The sequence below is a fragment of the Crotalus tigris genome, unplaced genomic scaffold, assembly GCF_016545835.1.
Source record: "Crotalus tigris isolate CLP2741 ecotype Arizona unplaced genomic scaffold, ASM1654583v1 scf7180000017771.5222438, whole genome shotgun sequence".
Lineage (NCBI taxonomy): Eukaryota > Metazoa > Chordata > Lepidosauria > Squamata > Viperidae > Crotalus > Crotalus tigris.
In genome coordinates this window covers 627,711-645,864 of record NW_024096622.1, presented here as the reverse complement: position 1 = coordinate 645,864, position 18,154 = coordinate 627,711, and the positions used below count along the sequence as shown (strand labels likewise).

At 32.8% G+C, this 18,154-nt stretch overlaps 1 protein-coding gene across 24 annotated transcripts in view; it reads left to right on the top strand.

The window, feature by feature from the left end:
- The window catches only part of RYR3 (ryanodine receptor 3), a 301,080-nt gene that overhangs the window by 259,993 nt on the left and 22,933 nt on the right, over positions 1-18,154 (top strand). For 21 of the 24 annotated variants that reach the window (XR_005556461.1, XM_039341605.1, XM_039341604.1 and 18 more), the window contains 12 exons: positions 202-219; positions 692-772; positions 1,226-1,314; positions 3,155-3,283; positions 4,161-4,265; positions 5,681-5,762; positions 6,056-7,380; positions 11,251-11,309; positions 13,290-13,458; positions 14,024-14,110; positions 15,020-15,217; positions 17,700-17,830. Coding sequence is in view for 23 of the 24 variants with exons in the window: in XM_039341605.1 (XP_039197539.1) it covers positions 202-219; positions 692-772; positions 1,226-1,314; positions 3,155-3,283; positions 4,161-4,265; positions 5,681-5,762; positions 6,056-7,380; positions 11,251-11,309; positions 13,290-13,458; positions 14,024-14,110; positions 15,020-15,217; positions 17,700-17,830 (2,473 nt within the window). In the remaining variant the exon portion in view is untranslated. The remainder of the gene's footprint in view (positions 1-201; positions 220-691; positions 773-1,225; positions 1,315-3,154; positions 3,284-4,160; positions 4,266-5,680; positions 5,763-6,055; positions 7,381-11,250; positions 11,310-13,289; positions 13,459-14,023; positions 14,111-15,019; positions 15,218-17,699; positions 17,831-18,154) is intronic. The other 3 variants (XM_039341606.1, XM_039341596.1, XM_039341587.1) reach the window with 1 other exon arrangement.

Sequence of the window (18,154 nt, the reverse complement as noted above, 5' to 3'; positions counted from 1 at the left end):
CGAATTCAGATAGATTTACATTTATTTCTTTTTCAACCCAAATGTTCAGTTCACTTAAAGTCTTTTTACTTAACCTCCTTAAAATGATGTGCTATTAAACTATGCTGTTTCATTTAGTTTCCAAGAAAATATTTAATATAATATATAATGTAATTATAACTTGCTTATTTTGTATTATTATTATTTTTCTTTGATCCACAGTCATCATACGTGAGCGTGGTATGTTTGGGTTTACAGCTTTTGATGCTATTGTGTGTGGCAAATACAGAAAGAAATCTTCTTTAATTGCATCTTTATAGATATCTTTTAGGTTAACTTTCATGGTCTGCAGATGATTGTGTATGGTGCTTGAAGAAACAATTTGATGCTTAATTAAAGAAGCGTCTTTCATACCTAAGGCATGGTTTGATAATAACTAACCATTTCCTATTAGATTTTTAGTCCTGTAGTTTAATCATGAATGCTTTGGAGTGCTAAATATTTTAGCTTTGCTTTTTCTGTTTTATAGTTTGCTTTTATCATTTCCCCAAAGTATTTCTTTTTTTTAAGAACGAACTACTGTAAATTAGCTTACAGTATTTGCTTTTTATTAGAATCACTTAGTTTGAAGGATGCTGTTGAAAGATTATTTGTTCTGCATGTTTAGAAACAATTGATTATTGCATAATTCATTGTACTGTATATTTTCAAGGTGAGAAAGTACTACAGAATGATGAGTTTACTAAAGATCTATTTAGATTTTTACAACTGCTGTGTGAAGGTCATAACAATGGTAAGTGATGTACAATATATTTTCAGTAATTTATTGTTTGATTTAAATCTTTGGGGAAATAAGTTATTTCAATATCTTTCATACTTGAATTGATTTTCAATTCTTCAACAGTTAATCAGTTTCTTAGATGAGGTGATCTCAGAAATAATTTTTCACATGTATGAGTTCTTTCAAGATACAAATCAAATTGTCATTTTATTAAATTCAAATCTAGTAAGTGAGAAATTTTGCTATGTAATATGATATGCAATTACTATATAACTTTATTTAAAAAGACTGCATTTCTTTCATAATATAAGACATAATTACTGTGGTATCCATCAGAGATAGTTATGAAAGCAATTTCCTTTCAAAATATAAAATTTTTCATTTTCTAAATGAACAACAACAAAAAGATAAGGAAGACTGTATTGAATGTTTTATTTATATAGCACAAATTATTTTACCTTTTAGATTTTCAGAATTACCTGCGAACACAAATGGGCAATACCACAACAGTGAATATTATCATTAGCACAGTTGATTATCTTTTGCGGCTTCAGGTAAGCTGAGAAAATATTCTATATTATATCACTCTGTTTTTAAAATCTTTCTGCCATTACAGGTTTTTGGCTTTCATCATATTTGGTGTCTATTCTTTTTTCTTCTTACAGTTTCATGATGTAGTAATTGTGTCCTCTTTTTCAATTATATTGTATTAATTGTAAGAGAAGCAGCATGCCAACCAATTTGAATAGAAACTGTAAAATCTAAGCTTGGAAAATAAAAACTGGAAGTATATTGATGACTCTTCCTAAATTTAAATTGGGACAAAACATATTGGGATTTAAATGTTTGATTTGAATCACACTCAGGTTTTCCTTTTCCTACTTGTACCTGTGAAGATGAAATATTTGATGTCTGAGGAAAAAATGATTTTAAAAATACTGCTTTACTTTATGCTTGCAGACACTGTGAGGGGATTAAAAATGAATGCTGTTTTTCTGAGAAAACAAATAGGCTGCTGCTTGATTTTCTTTACTGCTGTGACAAAGACACTGATGTCTAGGCATTTAGGCAAACTTCATGGAGGTACTTAAAGATCAATCCTGTGGCCGGATTCAGCCAGTTCGCACCAGTTCAGCAGAACCGGTAGCTAATTTTTTGTTGCCCAGGCCCAGAATGGACTTCTGTAAGCGGCATCCACATAGAGAACCGGTTGTTCACATATTTGATCCACTGGATCACTCCAAAAAAGCTTGCAAAAATAAAAAGAAGGGATTTGTTTGGACAGATTCATTGGGAATTTGTCAACTGGTTCCATCCAATTTCCATGTGAACATGAATGTGAAACCAAAATTAACCATCCGGGAATATTAGATACAAGATCCTGTCTCGAGAGACAGAATATTTAAGTAAAGCAGCCTTTTCTAACCAGGCACAAAAGACTTGAACTTTCATAATTTCACAGCCAGCTTTGAATTGCTATGAATTCTGGGAATTAAAGTCAGTTTATGAATTCACTGCTATGAATTCTGGGAATTAAAGTCAGTTTATTTACTGCGCCCAGGGTTGGAAAAGCTGAAGTTAAGTTGGCTTCATGCAATCATGCATTAACCATAATTATCATAGTCCCAAAGGAGCTGAAGAAGCTTCTTAAATGAGAAGCAAAATGTCTTCAAAGGAAACAAGAAAGTCCAGTTGCTTTTTGAAAAAGCACCTTTGGGACAACCATGACCTGAATGACTGAGAATCCCCATAGACACAATTATTGTAGATTTTTTTAATCTACATTTTAAAAGTTAGTTTGTGAGTTAGTAATTCTTCTAATTAGATGATCAGAAGTTAAGCTCTTTTTAGATTGGAATCCTGGTTTTGGAGCATTTTTTCCACTGGTTTTACTTGATACTGACCTCAATATCTTTTTAGTTCCAGGAGAAAATTCTGTTCTACAAGAATTTATAACGAACAGTATAGATCTGCTTATTATGTCTTACTTTGTATAGGGTGTGTGTGTGTATTTGGGGTTAAGAGTGTTTTGTTTCAAGCTATTTTAAATGCATATTGTGGTATACCACAATTTGTTACATTGTTTAACATAATTGAAAACTAAACCTAATTGAAAGGCAGGATAGGAGATGTTTTTAAGGTAGTGTATAATGAGTGAAATAAAATATTGTACTTCATGCTCTTTTGGAGTTTTTTAAAAAAATAAGTAATTTTCTATTTGCTAGTGTTTGGATTCAGAATTTATTGAAGCAGATACAGATTTTATCACAATGAATAGAAAAAAGTGATAAATATAAAAACAGATATATATATTACAATTTCCTTTTGGAACACTATTTGATTATTACTTCATTAATATATACAGGAAAACCTACAATTTTTTTTTATTCTTAGGAATCAATCAGTGACTTTTATTGGTACTATTCTGGCAAAGATATAATTGATGAATCTGGACAACATAACTTCTCTAAGGCATTGGCTGTAATCAAACAGATTTTTAATTCACTAACTGAATATATACAAGTAGGTAAAACCTTTCTCTTTGTTATATAATTTGCTAACATGAATGAATGAATGAATGAATGAATGAATGAATGAATGAATGAATGGCATGAACTGATGTATGGATGGCACAAATTGATGCCAGAGGTTTACTTTACTGGAATTAGTGGAATTTCATGATTATTGTCATTTGTAAAATCATTTTTTTAAAAAATAAAGAATGAAGATAATATCTACAGGTGTATTATTCTTCTAGATATTTTTATACAGTTGGTCAGGGGGAAAGGAGAAAAGAAAACTGAGACTTTATGTCTCTTAAAACTATATATTTCCTTCTAAGCTAAAGAAATGGACAGGGATATAAAAAGAATTAATTCTTTGACACAGTTTTAATGAAAATTTCAGTTCAAGCAAATCCTCATTCATAGTATTTCACCTGCAGAAAGTTATCTTAAAATACCTGCTTACCTTCTAATACTTGTACTAAATTTTATTTTGTTTCATGTTCTGTTTTTCCATTTACTTTGCTTATTGGGTACCTTTGTTTAAGGTTTTTGTGCTATGCTCTAGTTTTATGGAAAAGCATCTCTTAGAAACTAGGTTTGGCCTTAAAACCAGATTTCTAGAGGTTCTTACAGAGTAGTTTTAATGATATTCATAATATATTATCAAATTATTTTATGTGATGATTTTGTTACAATTCTTATTTATTATTACTATGTTTTGTGTTTTAGAGTGTTTGCATTTTACTGTGATTACATTAAGCTTTATATTGTTCATTGTTACTAAATTGTCAGAGTCCCGAATAAATTGTGAGTATACAGTCAATAAATAATACCATTCCTTACTGGGATAGATGCTTAAAAAGAGAGCTGAAAGCATTATTCTTTAATTTTAGGGGCCTTGCATTGGAAATCAGCAGAGTTTGGCTCACAGTAGACTGTGGGATGCAGTTGTTGGTTTTCTTCATGTTTTCGCGAACATGCAAATGAAGCTTTCACAGGTAAATCATCTTTCCTGAAAATGTAAATCAGTGAATCAAGTATAAATATTTCATTTCATATTTCATAAGCTAAAGTTTGTGAAGGGAGAAATAAGCATCACACTTATGCCCACTTATTTTTCCCACTCTTCTCCCACCACACAAACAGATTTTGTATTTAGTGCTGTTATCCTGATTTGAATTTAAATCAGAGATGCTCGTTCCCCACCTGAAATGGGGAAGGTCAAGTTTGACCTGTTAGAGAGTCAGGATTTCTGATTTAAGTGAACACAGGATTGAAACACAACAAAGAGCACACTAGAACTGAAAAACGTAAGATTTCTGTTAGAAGGTTGATCAAAGACTGTTGTGATCCAGTATTATAGGTCACAGGTTGGCTAGCTAGATGCACTGAGAAAGCTCAGAAGTATGTGTAGAAGACAAATCAGTCTCTACTACAGTTGCTCCCTAACAACTGGTATTTAAAGTTGTTGCTTCTGACTCAAGAGGTAGTATATAGTTAATAAGATTAGCAGCAATTGATGATCTGATTCTTCATCTATATTCTTTCTTTCAACACACTGATGCTTCTTAATCCCATAGCTTAATGTACTTTGTATAGAAAAAGAAAAATCTACTAGCACAAGATATTTCTTACAACATGTGTAATTTACCTGGCAATGTCCACTACATTACCCTATGTATTTATTCTAACATCAAGAGTACTTCCACATGTCTTAGAAAATGTCCCTTTGATGTTTTTTGAGAAGTCATAAGTTTTAAAAAATGGCATAGATCCATTTCCTTCCAGAAATTCACAGAATAATTTCCTCTCAATAAATAGCAATTGTTCCTATTCCTATTTCTCTTTCTACCCTTCTTAATAGGTCCTATAGTGTTCTGGATGATTGTCTAATCCTCTGGGGCAGATTTCACGGACACACAGACATTATGGGAAAGAACAAACTAGATAATGAGATAATGCCTTAATCTTGAAAGTGACATCTTGTTCATGGGGTATCTTAATATAATTCAGTCACTGTAATCTTTTAGTGTTATTGTCTAGTGTTATTCCAATTATCCCTTTACCTGGCATAATAGCTCAGTAATCTGCTGCACATATTTATAAAATTTCTACCATCACTTTTGGTTCCAAAGTGCCTTCTTTGCAGTTGATCTCAGATTTCGTCCCTAGGGTCTTTAGTTAAAAGGAAGCAGCTGCTATGAAAGATTGTTGCTTGACACTCTGGAGTTGGTAGATTACCATGTATTATCAATGGAATAGATAAGGTAGCTTGGATAGCATTTTCTGCACTTAAGCATTCTGCCAGACACACATAGTTCATTGGTTCCAATCATATAAAACACAATCATGGTAAATTGAGATTATGTTTAGATGATTTTAAAAGTAAATGTTGACTTTATTTGTATCCTAGGATTCCAGCCAAATTAAACTGCTAAAGGAGTTACTGGATCTTCTAAAGGATATGGTGGTGATGATGTTGTCACTACTTGAAGGTTGAATCTTTTTTAAAGTGCTATTTCTTCCGTTGTTATAGGTTACAATAAAATTAATTTGAAAAAAAGTTCTCAATTTAAGCTGTATTATATCTACAACAGTAATTCTGCCTTGTAATTTCAAAAAGAAATTGGACTAGATTTAAACACATAATGTAGTTGAACAGTGGTTGCAAAACTGATTTAAAGCAACATTATAAAACTGAAAATAATTATAATCTTTTCTAAAGATGATTATAGAATAAACATTATAGATGCATTTCAACTAAATAATGTTTACATTTGTGATTTAGGTAACATTGTAAATGGCACAATTGGAAAACAGATGGTAGATACACTTGTCGAGTCATCTAGCAATGTAGAAATGATTTTGAAGTTCTTTGACATGTTTCTCAAGCTGAAAGATTTAACAAGCTCAGAAGCCTTCAAAGAGTATGATTCGGAAGGAAAAGGAATAATCTCAAAGAAGGAATTTCAAAAAGCCATGGAAGGTCAGAAGCAATATACACAATCAGAAATTGACTTTCTGCTGTCCTGTGCAGAAACTGATGAAAATGACATGTTCAACTATGTTGATTTTGTTGAAAGATTTCACAAGCCAGCCAAAGATATTGGGTTTAATGTGGCAGTGCTCCTAACAAATCTCTCAGAACACATGCCAAATGATTCACGCCTTCAAACTTTATTACATCCAGCAGAAAGTGTCCTTAATTATTTTGAACCATATTTGGGACGCATTGAGATCATGGGTAGTGCCAAGAAGATAGAACGAGTTTATTTTGAAATTAGTGAATCCAGTAGGACACAGTGGGAAAAGCCCCAAGTGAAAGAATCAAAGAGGCAGTTTATTTTTGATGTTGTAAATGAAGGTGGAGAGCAAGAAAAAATGGAGCTTTTTGTAAATTTCTGTGAGGACACCATTTTTGAAATGCAGTTGGCATCTCAGATCTCTGAAACTGATACAGTTGACAGAGTTGAGGAGGAGGAAGAGAATGAAGTTTGCTATTTGAGGGAGGTTGGAGAAGACGAGAAAGAAGAACAATCTTTTGAATCAGCTTCAGCATTTGCCATGGCATGTGATGCAGTAAAGAAATATGCTGCCACAATACTCAAGATAATTAGACTGAAAAATTTAAGGAAACAGTATAGAAAAGTGAAAAAAATGACCTTTAAAGAACTGGTGAAAGTGTCCTTTTCTTCTCTTTGGATGCTATTTATAGGAGTCTTCCAAATGTTTTTCGCTATAATATGGAGCGTTTTTCAGATTCTTTGGAGTACTGTGTTTGGCGATGGTCTAGTTGAAGGAGCCAAAAATATAAGAGTTACCAAAATTCTAGGAGACATGCCTCATCCAACACAGTTTGGAATTCATGAGGATGTGCTCGAAGCAGAAAAAGTGGAAGTTTTGGAACATGGCATTGCAGCTGAAATTGTGCAGTTTGTAAAAAAAGAAAAAGGAGAAACTGACATCTTATCAGATATTTTTGATATTTATTCAAAAAAAGAAAGTGGATCAAAACATGGTCATGATATTGGCCTTGGGGACATTGCTAGTATTATTGGATCAGAAACACCTCCTTCTTTGGAAAGTGCAGTTCGTAAGAAGAAGAAAATTCAGGTAGGTAAAACAATGCATATGCTGTATATATATATATATATATATATATATATATATATATATATATATATATGTATGTATGTATGTATGTATGAAAGATTTTTAATCTAATTGGTGGATTAAAATGAGAATTCTAGAAAGTCTAATAAAGTATTTATGACAGACAGTTTAATATATTATGATGCATTAAAAGACCGTAGAAGCTATCCTGAGATATATTTTAAAGGTCTTAAATCTTTTAAAGTTTTAAACATTCATTCAGTAAAATCCATGTTTCTATATGATGGTACAAATAATGGTGCTATTTTCCTCTTTGGGTAGCTTCTTGGTGTATTACTATCATTAGTGATAGTCACTTCAAAATATTCAATCCCTTCTCTCTGGTGTTGCCTTTACTGCTACTACTATTACTGCTGCTATATTCCACTCTTCTGGAAAGAAAGATTTATCTCAAATGGCTTCTATATATTTCTTGCATGGGCAGCCCATGGCCTTAATGTGGTCATGCAGCATCCCAGTATGACATCATTTACATTCAGAAACCAAACTGACAACTTTTCAGCAGCACAATATTTTTTGCTTAAGAGTACGATAGAGAGCAGGATGCCATTAGTTCTCACGCTGATAAGAAATCTAGTAGTCATATTCAAACAATCTACAGATATAGACTGTCCTGCCTTCAAAAAGAGATAATTGTCCTCCACTGTACATCAGGAAAATCACAAGAAAAAGAGCCAGAATTTTACTAATTTATCTCTATATTGCTTTCTTGTCTGAACTTAAAATACTCATGTTAGAATTTTCAGCTTATTTCTAATAACGATTATTAATCAGAGCTCGATAGATACATATTCTTTAGTTTAAAGCAATCATTTCTGGTCCTGGTTGCTACAAAAGAAGTCTAAGGAGGAACTAAGTAGCTTCCATTGTCTTTTTTGGGCTCTAATCTTTGGAAGAGGACATTAGCAGGATCTACTATCTGGCTTATGGTGGCAATTTATAACTGGAAATAATCAGCCTACAAATCATACTGCACCCCAAATTAACAGTTTCCAGGTGGTTCATGTTAATGTTAAAAATTCATCATAGAATAACAAAGCCTACTGCATTCCATAAGAGAACGCCCACCTGGCTGACCTCTCCACCCCACCCAAATGCCTGAAACCATCCAATAAAGAAGAGTGCAAGGTTACAAGATATTGTTGGAATCAGGGATTAGACCATAACAGTGAAGGTGAATACATACCATCAGAGAGAGGTAAATATACTGGGTAAAGCTGTAGAAAATATTCTGAAATTAATTAATTAATTTCTGGGCAGCTCACAATTCAAAAACATATATAACATTAAAATCTTTAAAACATTTTAAAAACAATAAAAACAGTACAATCAGTTTAAACAATAAAAACATTAAAATGTCTAATTTGAATACAGACAAAGCAAATCATCTGGCCTGTTAACAACATAGCCAGGAGGCAGGGCCTTTAGCGCATGTTGCGCCCCAGACGTGGGAGCATAGACAGGTTTTAAAACTTTATGGAAGGCTAACAGAGTGGGGCCATTCTAATCTTTGAAGGGAGAAGGTTCCCTAGAGCAGGGACTGCTGCAGAAAAAGCTCGTTTTATACTCCCTGTCTTCCTCATGCCAAGCGACTTTCATAAAAATAGAAAGATTAAATTCCTGGGCGATTTAATTGCCTTGGCTTGGAAAGCGACTTGGCAAAGAAAGAAAGTGAGAGTTAGATTTAAAAAGTAGAAGATTTGACCGATTAGAGGAGGCATTGTATGTTTAAATACTTGTTTGAATATGATTAAAGGAATGGATGACACTTAGATATAATTAGACTTTTGGGCATGACCTGCAGGCTGGCTGTCATGCCTTTTTATGGGGAAAACACAAGAAAACACACACATATTTTTAATCAACATCAGATAAGAGATGCGTTGATTCGGACATGGGAAAAGTTAAAAAAAGACACTATAGGAAAATCCCAAATTGGATTTCACTGATGGAGGCAATGATTCACCCTAACACCTTGGATAAAAAAAAAGATGATTAGATACAAAGAATTACTAGATAACCAAGGAAACCTCAGATCAAGAGAATAATTAGAAGAACAGGGAATAATTATAGATTGATGGCCATACTTACAGATCCAATTTAAACATAGTAACGATATGGAAGAGCACGGAATAAACCAGATCCCACACCAATTGGATAAAATTTTAACAGGTAAGGAAGGAAAATTTGTAACAAAAACTTATAAATATTTATTAGAGATAGATTTGGAGGAAGAAACAGTGAAAGGGCCAATGATAGCATGGGCACGAAATGTGGGCCAAAATATAAAACTGGAAGAATGGGAAAGGTCATGAAACAGAAATTGCAAACTGACATTGTCAACTGCACATAGGGAAAATCAATATAAAATGTTCTATAGATGGCATTTAACACTGGCGAGATTGGCTAAAATGTACAAAAATATGAATCCGGAATGCTGGAAATGTAAAAATAAAGAGGGAACATTCTATCATATGTGGTGGCGGTGCCCTAAAGCAAAGATTTATTGGGAACAGATAAGGAACTGGATACAGGAGATAACAAAGGTGCAAATTGAACTCAAACCTGAACTATTTCTTTTGGGTATAATAAATTTAAAGATGGAAAAACAACTCCAATACATCATTGTACATATATTAACAGCAGCCCGCATAGTATATGCCCAATGTTGGAAGGGTGAAAACATACCTACAAATGATATGATTATAAATACAATACTAGAATGCGCAGAAATGAACAAACTTACGCTAGAACTAAAAGACAAGGAGACAACAGAATTCTATGAAATATGGAACAAATGTTATGATTGGCTAGAACAGAGAAACAAAAAGACATGATTACTAATGTAAATAAATTGTAAATAATATATATGAGATGTATAACACAGTACTGTTAAGGGAAAAAATGTATTTTTATTTTTATTTTTGTTGTATGGTGAAAAAGGAATAAATAAAAATTAAAAAAAAGATATAATTAGATTTTTATAATGAAATATATGATTTAGAATTAAAATAGCATTTTTTCTTCTTTTGATATGGGAAATATGAAAATAAGAGGAGGATTTGAGCTATATAAATGTAATTAATATTGAGAAAATCATAACTGACAAAAATATTTTGAATATTGATGGGAAATTAAACTTTAACAAGAGCACGAAAAACAGGATATTGATTTATGAATTGATATTATTGTTATTTGTATAATATTAGTGAAATACGATGAAGTTGTTTATAGGTATCTAACTTTGTATACATCAGTAATACCAAGAATTGTAATTACGTAATGAGGGGGAAATGGAAAAAATATGGGGAAGAAAGGAAGAACAAGGAAAAAATACTGTATTGTGCAGTACTGAATAGATTTATATTGAAGAAGTTAATGTTAAATATGTGAACTCAGACAATGTGTTGTTTACTAAGCTCTAAAGATTGTAATTCTTAAAAATTAATAACACTTTTAATAAATAATAATAATAAAAACTTTATGGAAGGCTAACAGGGTGGGAGCCATTCTAGGTTCCCTAGAGCAGGGGCTGCTGCAGAAAAAGCCCATCTTCTACCCCCCCCCCCCCAGCCAACGTTCTTTGGCTGATGGGATCTGCAGCAAGCCCATCCCCATTGGATCTGTTTGGACAGATAGAAACTCTGGAAAAAAAGTGATTCCCCCGTGTACCGTTCTTTGCACACAAATAATTTCAGTCAAACATTCATCAGCATGATTTTAATTAATTGAAACATTCATAATTAATTGGATAATTTTGAAAGGAAATTTCATAACATTAAAATTCTGTATATTTTCAAAAAATTTCAGCTACCTGAACTTACAAGGGATGATGATTCAGAAACAAGAACAGAATCTGAGAAGGCTGAGTAAGCTATATGTAGTTAAATACTGTTGCCGTTTATTTTATGTTAGAAAATGTGGTTGAAGAAACTTCATGAATATTTTGAATATTGTAACAATCTTACAATGCAACAGTCAACTTTTTCCTCCATATTTTAAGTCCAGTTAATTCTAATGGAGCTAATGCACAGAAACTTTATTTTGGTCATTTATCAATAAAAATACATTGAATAAAACAAACAAAGCAAAATTAACCCCTAACATCAATGCAACAGTTGTGAGGGAAGCTTACCATAATATAGCTTTTAGAGCAGGGGTCTTCAGACTTGGCCCTTTTATGACTTGTGGATTTCAATTCCCAGAATTCCTCAGCCAGCATGCCTGGCTGAGGAATTCTGGGAGTTGAAGTCCACAAGTCATAAAAGGGCCAAGTTTGAAGACCCCTGTTTTAGAGAGAAAGCTTTATTGTGGCTATTTAATAAATAATACAAATAACAATTTTTGAAATGTCTCAAAAATTGGATTAAAAAGGGGTAATCAGCTTACGGCAAATGCCTTGTAGAACTAGCAGTACAAAAGAACCTGTAATTTGGTTTCAGTGACACCTTTGTCGCAGTGTAGCTTTCTAACAAAATTCTTGAAAACCAAAACAAATCTTTTTGTTAATAATAGAGATAGTTTATGGAATTGCCTGAAAATTTAATCTGAAGAGCAAAAAAACCCCAGCCCTTATTTACAGATAGTCTTTGATCTACAACCACAATTGGGACTGGAAAATATAATGTGATTGTTAAGTGAAGCATTGTGTGACTGCACCCAATTTTGCAACCTTTTTTGCTGAGGTCATTAAGTGAGACAGACGTGATCGTGATTTGTAATTTTTACTGCCCCTGTTCACTTTTCATGTCAGAAGCTCTTTGCAAAGGTCACAAATGGCAATTGTGTGACCCCAGGATGCAGCAGCAGACATAAATGGGAGCCATTTATGCTAAGCATCTGTACTGCAGTCACATGACCGCAGAAATGCTACAGTGGTTTTAAATATGTTGTGAATCACTTTTTTCAGAACAATTGTAACTTCTAATGATTGCTAAACAAATGGCCGTAAGTCAATGACTACCTGTATGGTTTTGTTCACATTTGCACTCCTTTTTTAGTTATATCAACATAATAATTTGTCTTTTTGAATAGAAAAATATCTATCTATATATTATACTTAAACTTATCTATCTTCCTTCCATTATAAATGCATTTATACTTACTCTCAAACAATATAATATTTAAACTGTTATGCAACTGCTGTTTCACCATATATGTGTGTACACAATTCCCTTGACTGTCATTGGCAAGATTGCAAGTATATTAAGAGGCAAAATTTCAAAGTCAAGGAAGTAATAAAATATGATCTGTTTCCACTGTAGTTTGAAAACTGATTACACATTTGATCATTATTTTTCCACATTTTCAATTGTTATCATCTGTTATCATCTATTGTTTATTGAAGTATTAGCCCAGAGAAATTCTTATGCCTTGCAATATCTGCAACTGCAGAATGCAGACCAGGGGAATATATTAAAAGGCACCTTCATGCACCACAAACATCTGATTGGAAATTTTAATGCAATAAGTGTCCTAATATAGAGAAAATTGGCAATTAAAAACTGATCCTGGTCAATCTTATCCTACTAATTTGTATTTTCCATGTAATATGCAATTAAAATGTTATTATTATGCAGTTTTTGTACTTCTCTAAATTTTATTTGCCTTGCCAATTGAAAAGATTAAACAGAGAAAATTGCTAAAATACATGCATTCATTAACATTTGTATATAAAGTGCTTTTGGGGGGAATTACAGAAATTCATATATTTATATTGAAAGATGCACGTCTTCAAATTCATCTGTCCTAAATGTGTACCTTTTAATTAACTTTATATAATGTCTGATTTTCCATGGTTTACACCTGGTCTTTGTAAAATCTAATTTATAATATGTCATTTCCTATAGCATGGAGGATGGTGAAAAACATGATAAAATAAAGGATGAGGTATATTCTGAATACTTGGAAGCTGAAGAACCTAAGAAAAGAAAACGACATGGACAGAAGTTAGAGAAGCCAGAAGCAGTTATGGCTAATTTTTTTAAAGTACTGGAGATTTATCAGACAAAAGTTTTGGTATGTTAAATCTCTTTTAAATAATAGCATTTTAAAATTAAAAGAGGGTTTGAGGGCTCAGTCTTTAAAGATGCTGAGCTTGTCAGCTGGAAAGCTGACAGGCCAGGTTCAAGACACAAGTGCCATATGACAGGGTGAGCTCCTGCTACTTGCCTCAGCTCCTGGAAACTAGCAGCTCAACCATGCAAATGCAAGTAGATAAATAGGTACCAGTTTGGTGGAAAAGTAATAGTGTTGCACATTCAGACAATGCTGGCTAAGAAATGGAGAGGAACACCATCCCCTAGAGCCAGATATGACTGAACAGGGGGAACCTTTATCTTTACCTTTATTTTAAACTTAAAATAACAACTGCAATCTGTGTGGCCTTTTGTAACAGAGATTGAAAAACGGGAAGCAAAATTTGATATGAAATATAATTTATTTTTTATATAATCAATTTAACTGAAACAAATAAAGTTATTCTGATTTGCAGTTTGAAAGATTATATAGATTTCCTTATAAGATTTTTGGTCTGAACCTTCTTTATGAACTAATTACATTCTTTATCTTGTTTTTTATACAGCACTATTTGGCAAGAAATTTTTACAATTTAAGATTTCTTGCACTTTTTGTTGCCTTTGCTATCAATTTTATTCTCCTCTTTTACAAGGTAATGTCAATATATCTATTTCCAGAGTGATATTTACAACATTGAAAATCTTAGCTAATGATTACTATAAATTAGATAATGGAAGTGAACACTTGTATTATAGCTCAAATAGTGTTATATTCCAAACACATTGATACATAAACAGTTCCATCTATTTGCAGAGAATTAGGCTCCAGGAGAAGCAGAAGAACAATTGGTAATACTTTCTTAAATTCTTTCTTCTCTCTGCAAACTCCAGCATCAATTTATAAGCTGTTCTGAAATGTCCTTCAAGAACTTGGAAAGTCATTTTGGGGGTTTCAAGGGCCAGGGAAGATAGAAAACATTTTTTCCCTTCTTTCCACCACCTATATAGAATCTATTTCCATATCCTTCAATAAATTATTAATTCAATTAAATCTCCAAAAGATGAAAAATCTTAGTTGTGTATTTTTATTTTATTATTGGTTTCTATTCTAGTATTTTATACCCCAGTAATAATGTTTTACAATTTAGAGTATTCAATGTGCTTCATACATACTATCTTTGTTATAGGACTTACTGTCTGGTAGAACAGGACAATTCTATTGTCACCTTGGTTGTTTTCTTTAAGACAATTATAATATTTTAAATTTTCATCCACTAATTAATACAACAATATAGTCCGCTTGCAATAAGAAGCCTCATAGCAAGCCATTTGATTTGCGATCACACTAATCCACTGATTTTATAAATTGTATCATGTTTTCTTGATCTAGCTAGGCTAAATCAATATAGCTTATGCAACAGCTTGCTTGTACATATTTGAATAATTTATGCTGTGTTTAAAGTAGTATCTTACATATTTTTATGACTTTGTGAAGCATTGTCTAGGATTTTTTTGTTTTGTTTTATAACCATAAGAAGAATGTGTGTATGTGTGAATGACAGGTGACAGAAGAACCATTTGAAGAAATGGAAGAAGATTCTGATTTATGGCAATCTTTAGATGAAGATGAGGATGAAGAAGGAATGGTGTTCTTTGTCTTACAAGAGAGCACAGGCTACATGGCACCTACACTTAGGGCACTAGCTGTTATTCATACTATTATTTCTTTCCTATGTGTAATTGGATACTATTGTTTAAAGGTTAGTCATTTCCTTTATCTTGATGTAGCCATTAATCCAAGTTGTTTTCTTGTCATATTATTATTTTATAAAGAGACACTTATTTCCTCATTTTTCCATCAAGTCACTTTGCTACCATTTATCTATTGATTGGACAGTATTAGATAATTTGCCAGCCTTCCAGATGATTTCAGGATGGTCTGGTACAGTGAGAAGAGCTGATTTTTTTCTTTAACCTTTTCTTTTTGGAACTCTGAGAATAAGAATGGGAAAGATTCTGAGAGATAATCTTTACTCTTAAAATCATCCCATAGACCCCCAATCTCAGAAATTATAGAATGAAATCCAGGATTGAGGATCATAAAGAAAATGAAAAAACAGAACTAAGGACCAAGTCAGCAAAATTACAAATACAAGATAGATTGAAGCATGGATAGATTCTATACCTTAAATAACGCTAGTGTGTCAGGCAGTCATGGGCAACAGCTTAAACCTAAGTAGCAAGAACAAAGTTCAAACAGCTATTGGAACCCAAATATAAATTAGAAGATAGGAATCAAAAAACAAACCAAAACTCAATACAATAAACAAATCCAGAAATGCCACTCAAATTAGACTTAAGTTATATCCTGTTAGCAAGAGTCATCTGGAACAGGATGGTTTTTATATTACTTCCTGCCCAGATGCAGCTAATAGTAAAAAAAAAAAAGTATACTGAAGAAGGGAAGTGAAAGTCAATGTGCAAATCCCTGGGCAAAGCACTAATTTATACATGCAAGCAAATTTTTGCTTAAGATTTTACAAGGAAGGTTAATGCCATATGTGTGGGGAAAAATTCCAAACGAACAGGTAGAAAATACAGATGGGCATGAGATCAGACAACTATTATAAGGTCCTTCAGAAATTATGTGCTCCATCACTGGAGGTTTTTAAGAAGAAATTAGAAATTTGTCTGAAATGGTATAGGTCTTCTGCTTGAGCAGGGGGATGGACTAGAAGACTTCTAAGATCCCTTCCAACTTCGTTATTCTGTACTTCTAGAACAGACATGTCAAACTCGCAATGTCACGTGACGTCATGCAACGTATCGGGACAGTTTTGCCATTGCCAGCAATGGGGTGAGTGCAGCTTCCGCTTGATGCATCCGGCCCATGGGCTGGCAGTTTGACACCCCTGTTGTAGAACAAGAGAATCTGAGAAAGGGATTTATCAGAGGTTACAGGCTTTCCCTGGTAGTATGCAGCTATTTACTTATATTCATTTATTCCTGGAGGAAATCTGTGTGGTCACTAAGAGATGACACCTGCTTGATGACACATAATCAATCAATATTGATTTATATAGCCAGTATTTATTTATTTATTTTATTTAATTTATTTATATGCCGCCCAATCCCAAAGGACTCAGGGCGGCGTACAAAATTAAAACAATCATCGAGAATAAGACAATAAAATAATTCAATCATACCGCAACTTTGGGCAATGAGTAAATAAAAAAATAGCAAAAAGTACAAAATAATACAATACAACCATAATGGCATCTGAAGGCAATCTAACCAAATCAATATAATAATAGTCATAATAACAATAAGAAAATCACATTGACGGACTCACCCAACCTATGATAGGTGAACATTGAGAAAGAGGGAATGAAAAAAGAGCCCCTCAAATTATGGATTGGAGATGGTTATTAAAAGTAACATGGATTGCAAATACTACTGATAAATCTAAAGGCTGAAGTAAATAAAATGGACTGTTTCCTTTGAGTGATTATTAGCAAGCAGAAACTCGCATATCTGGGTACGTGATTCAAATGGGAAGTAAAAGTAAACAAAGACAATAGAACAGGTAAATGAATAAGATCAAAGAAATTACTGGAGTGTTCTTAAAAGAGCTGCAGATCCTGGGAACAATGTGAAGTTTTTTTTATATAATCAGAAGGACAGGCCTGATTTGATGATATCTTAATAACGTACATGGATTTTATATGCATAGATTTCAGTTAACATTAAAGATTGTATAGAAAAAAGTACTGGATACTGAAAAAAGTATCCAAGTCTTAACTCATATTTCATCTTTTATATACCTTATGTATTCTTATTTCATTGTACAATTCATGTTAAATGAAAGATCCTTCTGTTATTTTATTATGTTATAAACAGGGTTAGATCCAAATGTACTTATTAATAATTTTAAACCTATTGATCAATAGATACATTTCAGTAATCCTGAATCCAATTCAATTTATAGATCAAATAGCATCTATTATTTATATTATTATCATATGATTGTACATATAATCAGTTAAAAGTATAACAGCGCTTTGTAAATAACAATACATTTGTTATAATAATTCACTTTATCTATGTTTTGAAAAGCAGATTATTTAAAGTAAAATTCAGTAATTCTATAACTGTTCAGTCAGCTCCAAGACATTATAAACTATTTACCTTTATTTCAAAATTTGACATCATTAAAATACTTCAAAATATCTTTCCCTAAAGGTTCCCTTGGTTGTATTCAAACGTGAAAAAGACATTGCTAGGAAGCTAGAATTTGATGGTCTATATATTACTGAACAACCATCTGAAGATGATATTAAAGGACAGTGGGATCGTTTAGTCATAAACACTCCGTAAGTGCCATATTGTATATTGAATTCCAATAGGATTTTACTAAGGCTTATTTTGACAGTGTACCCAACATTCTGTACAGCAGAGTTCCCCAACCTTTTGGGTACCGGGGATCAGTTCCATGGAGAAAGGCTTTTCCATGGACCAGAAAGTGCATGATTTTGTGTGCTGCCTGCATCCCAAGGATGGGGCTTTGCTTGTTTGTGCGGACCGGTTGCTGGCATGCCACAGCCCAGTACCAGTCCACGGACCGGGGTTTGGGGACTCTGGCTGTACAGGTAAAATTATATTTTATATACAGTATGATACAAATCCCAATTTCTGTT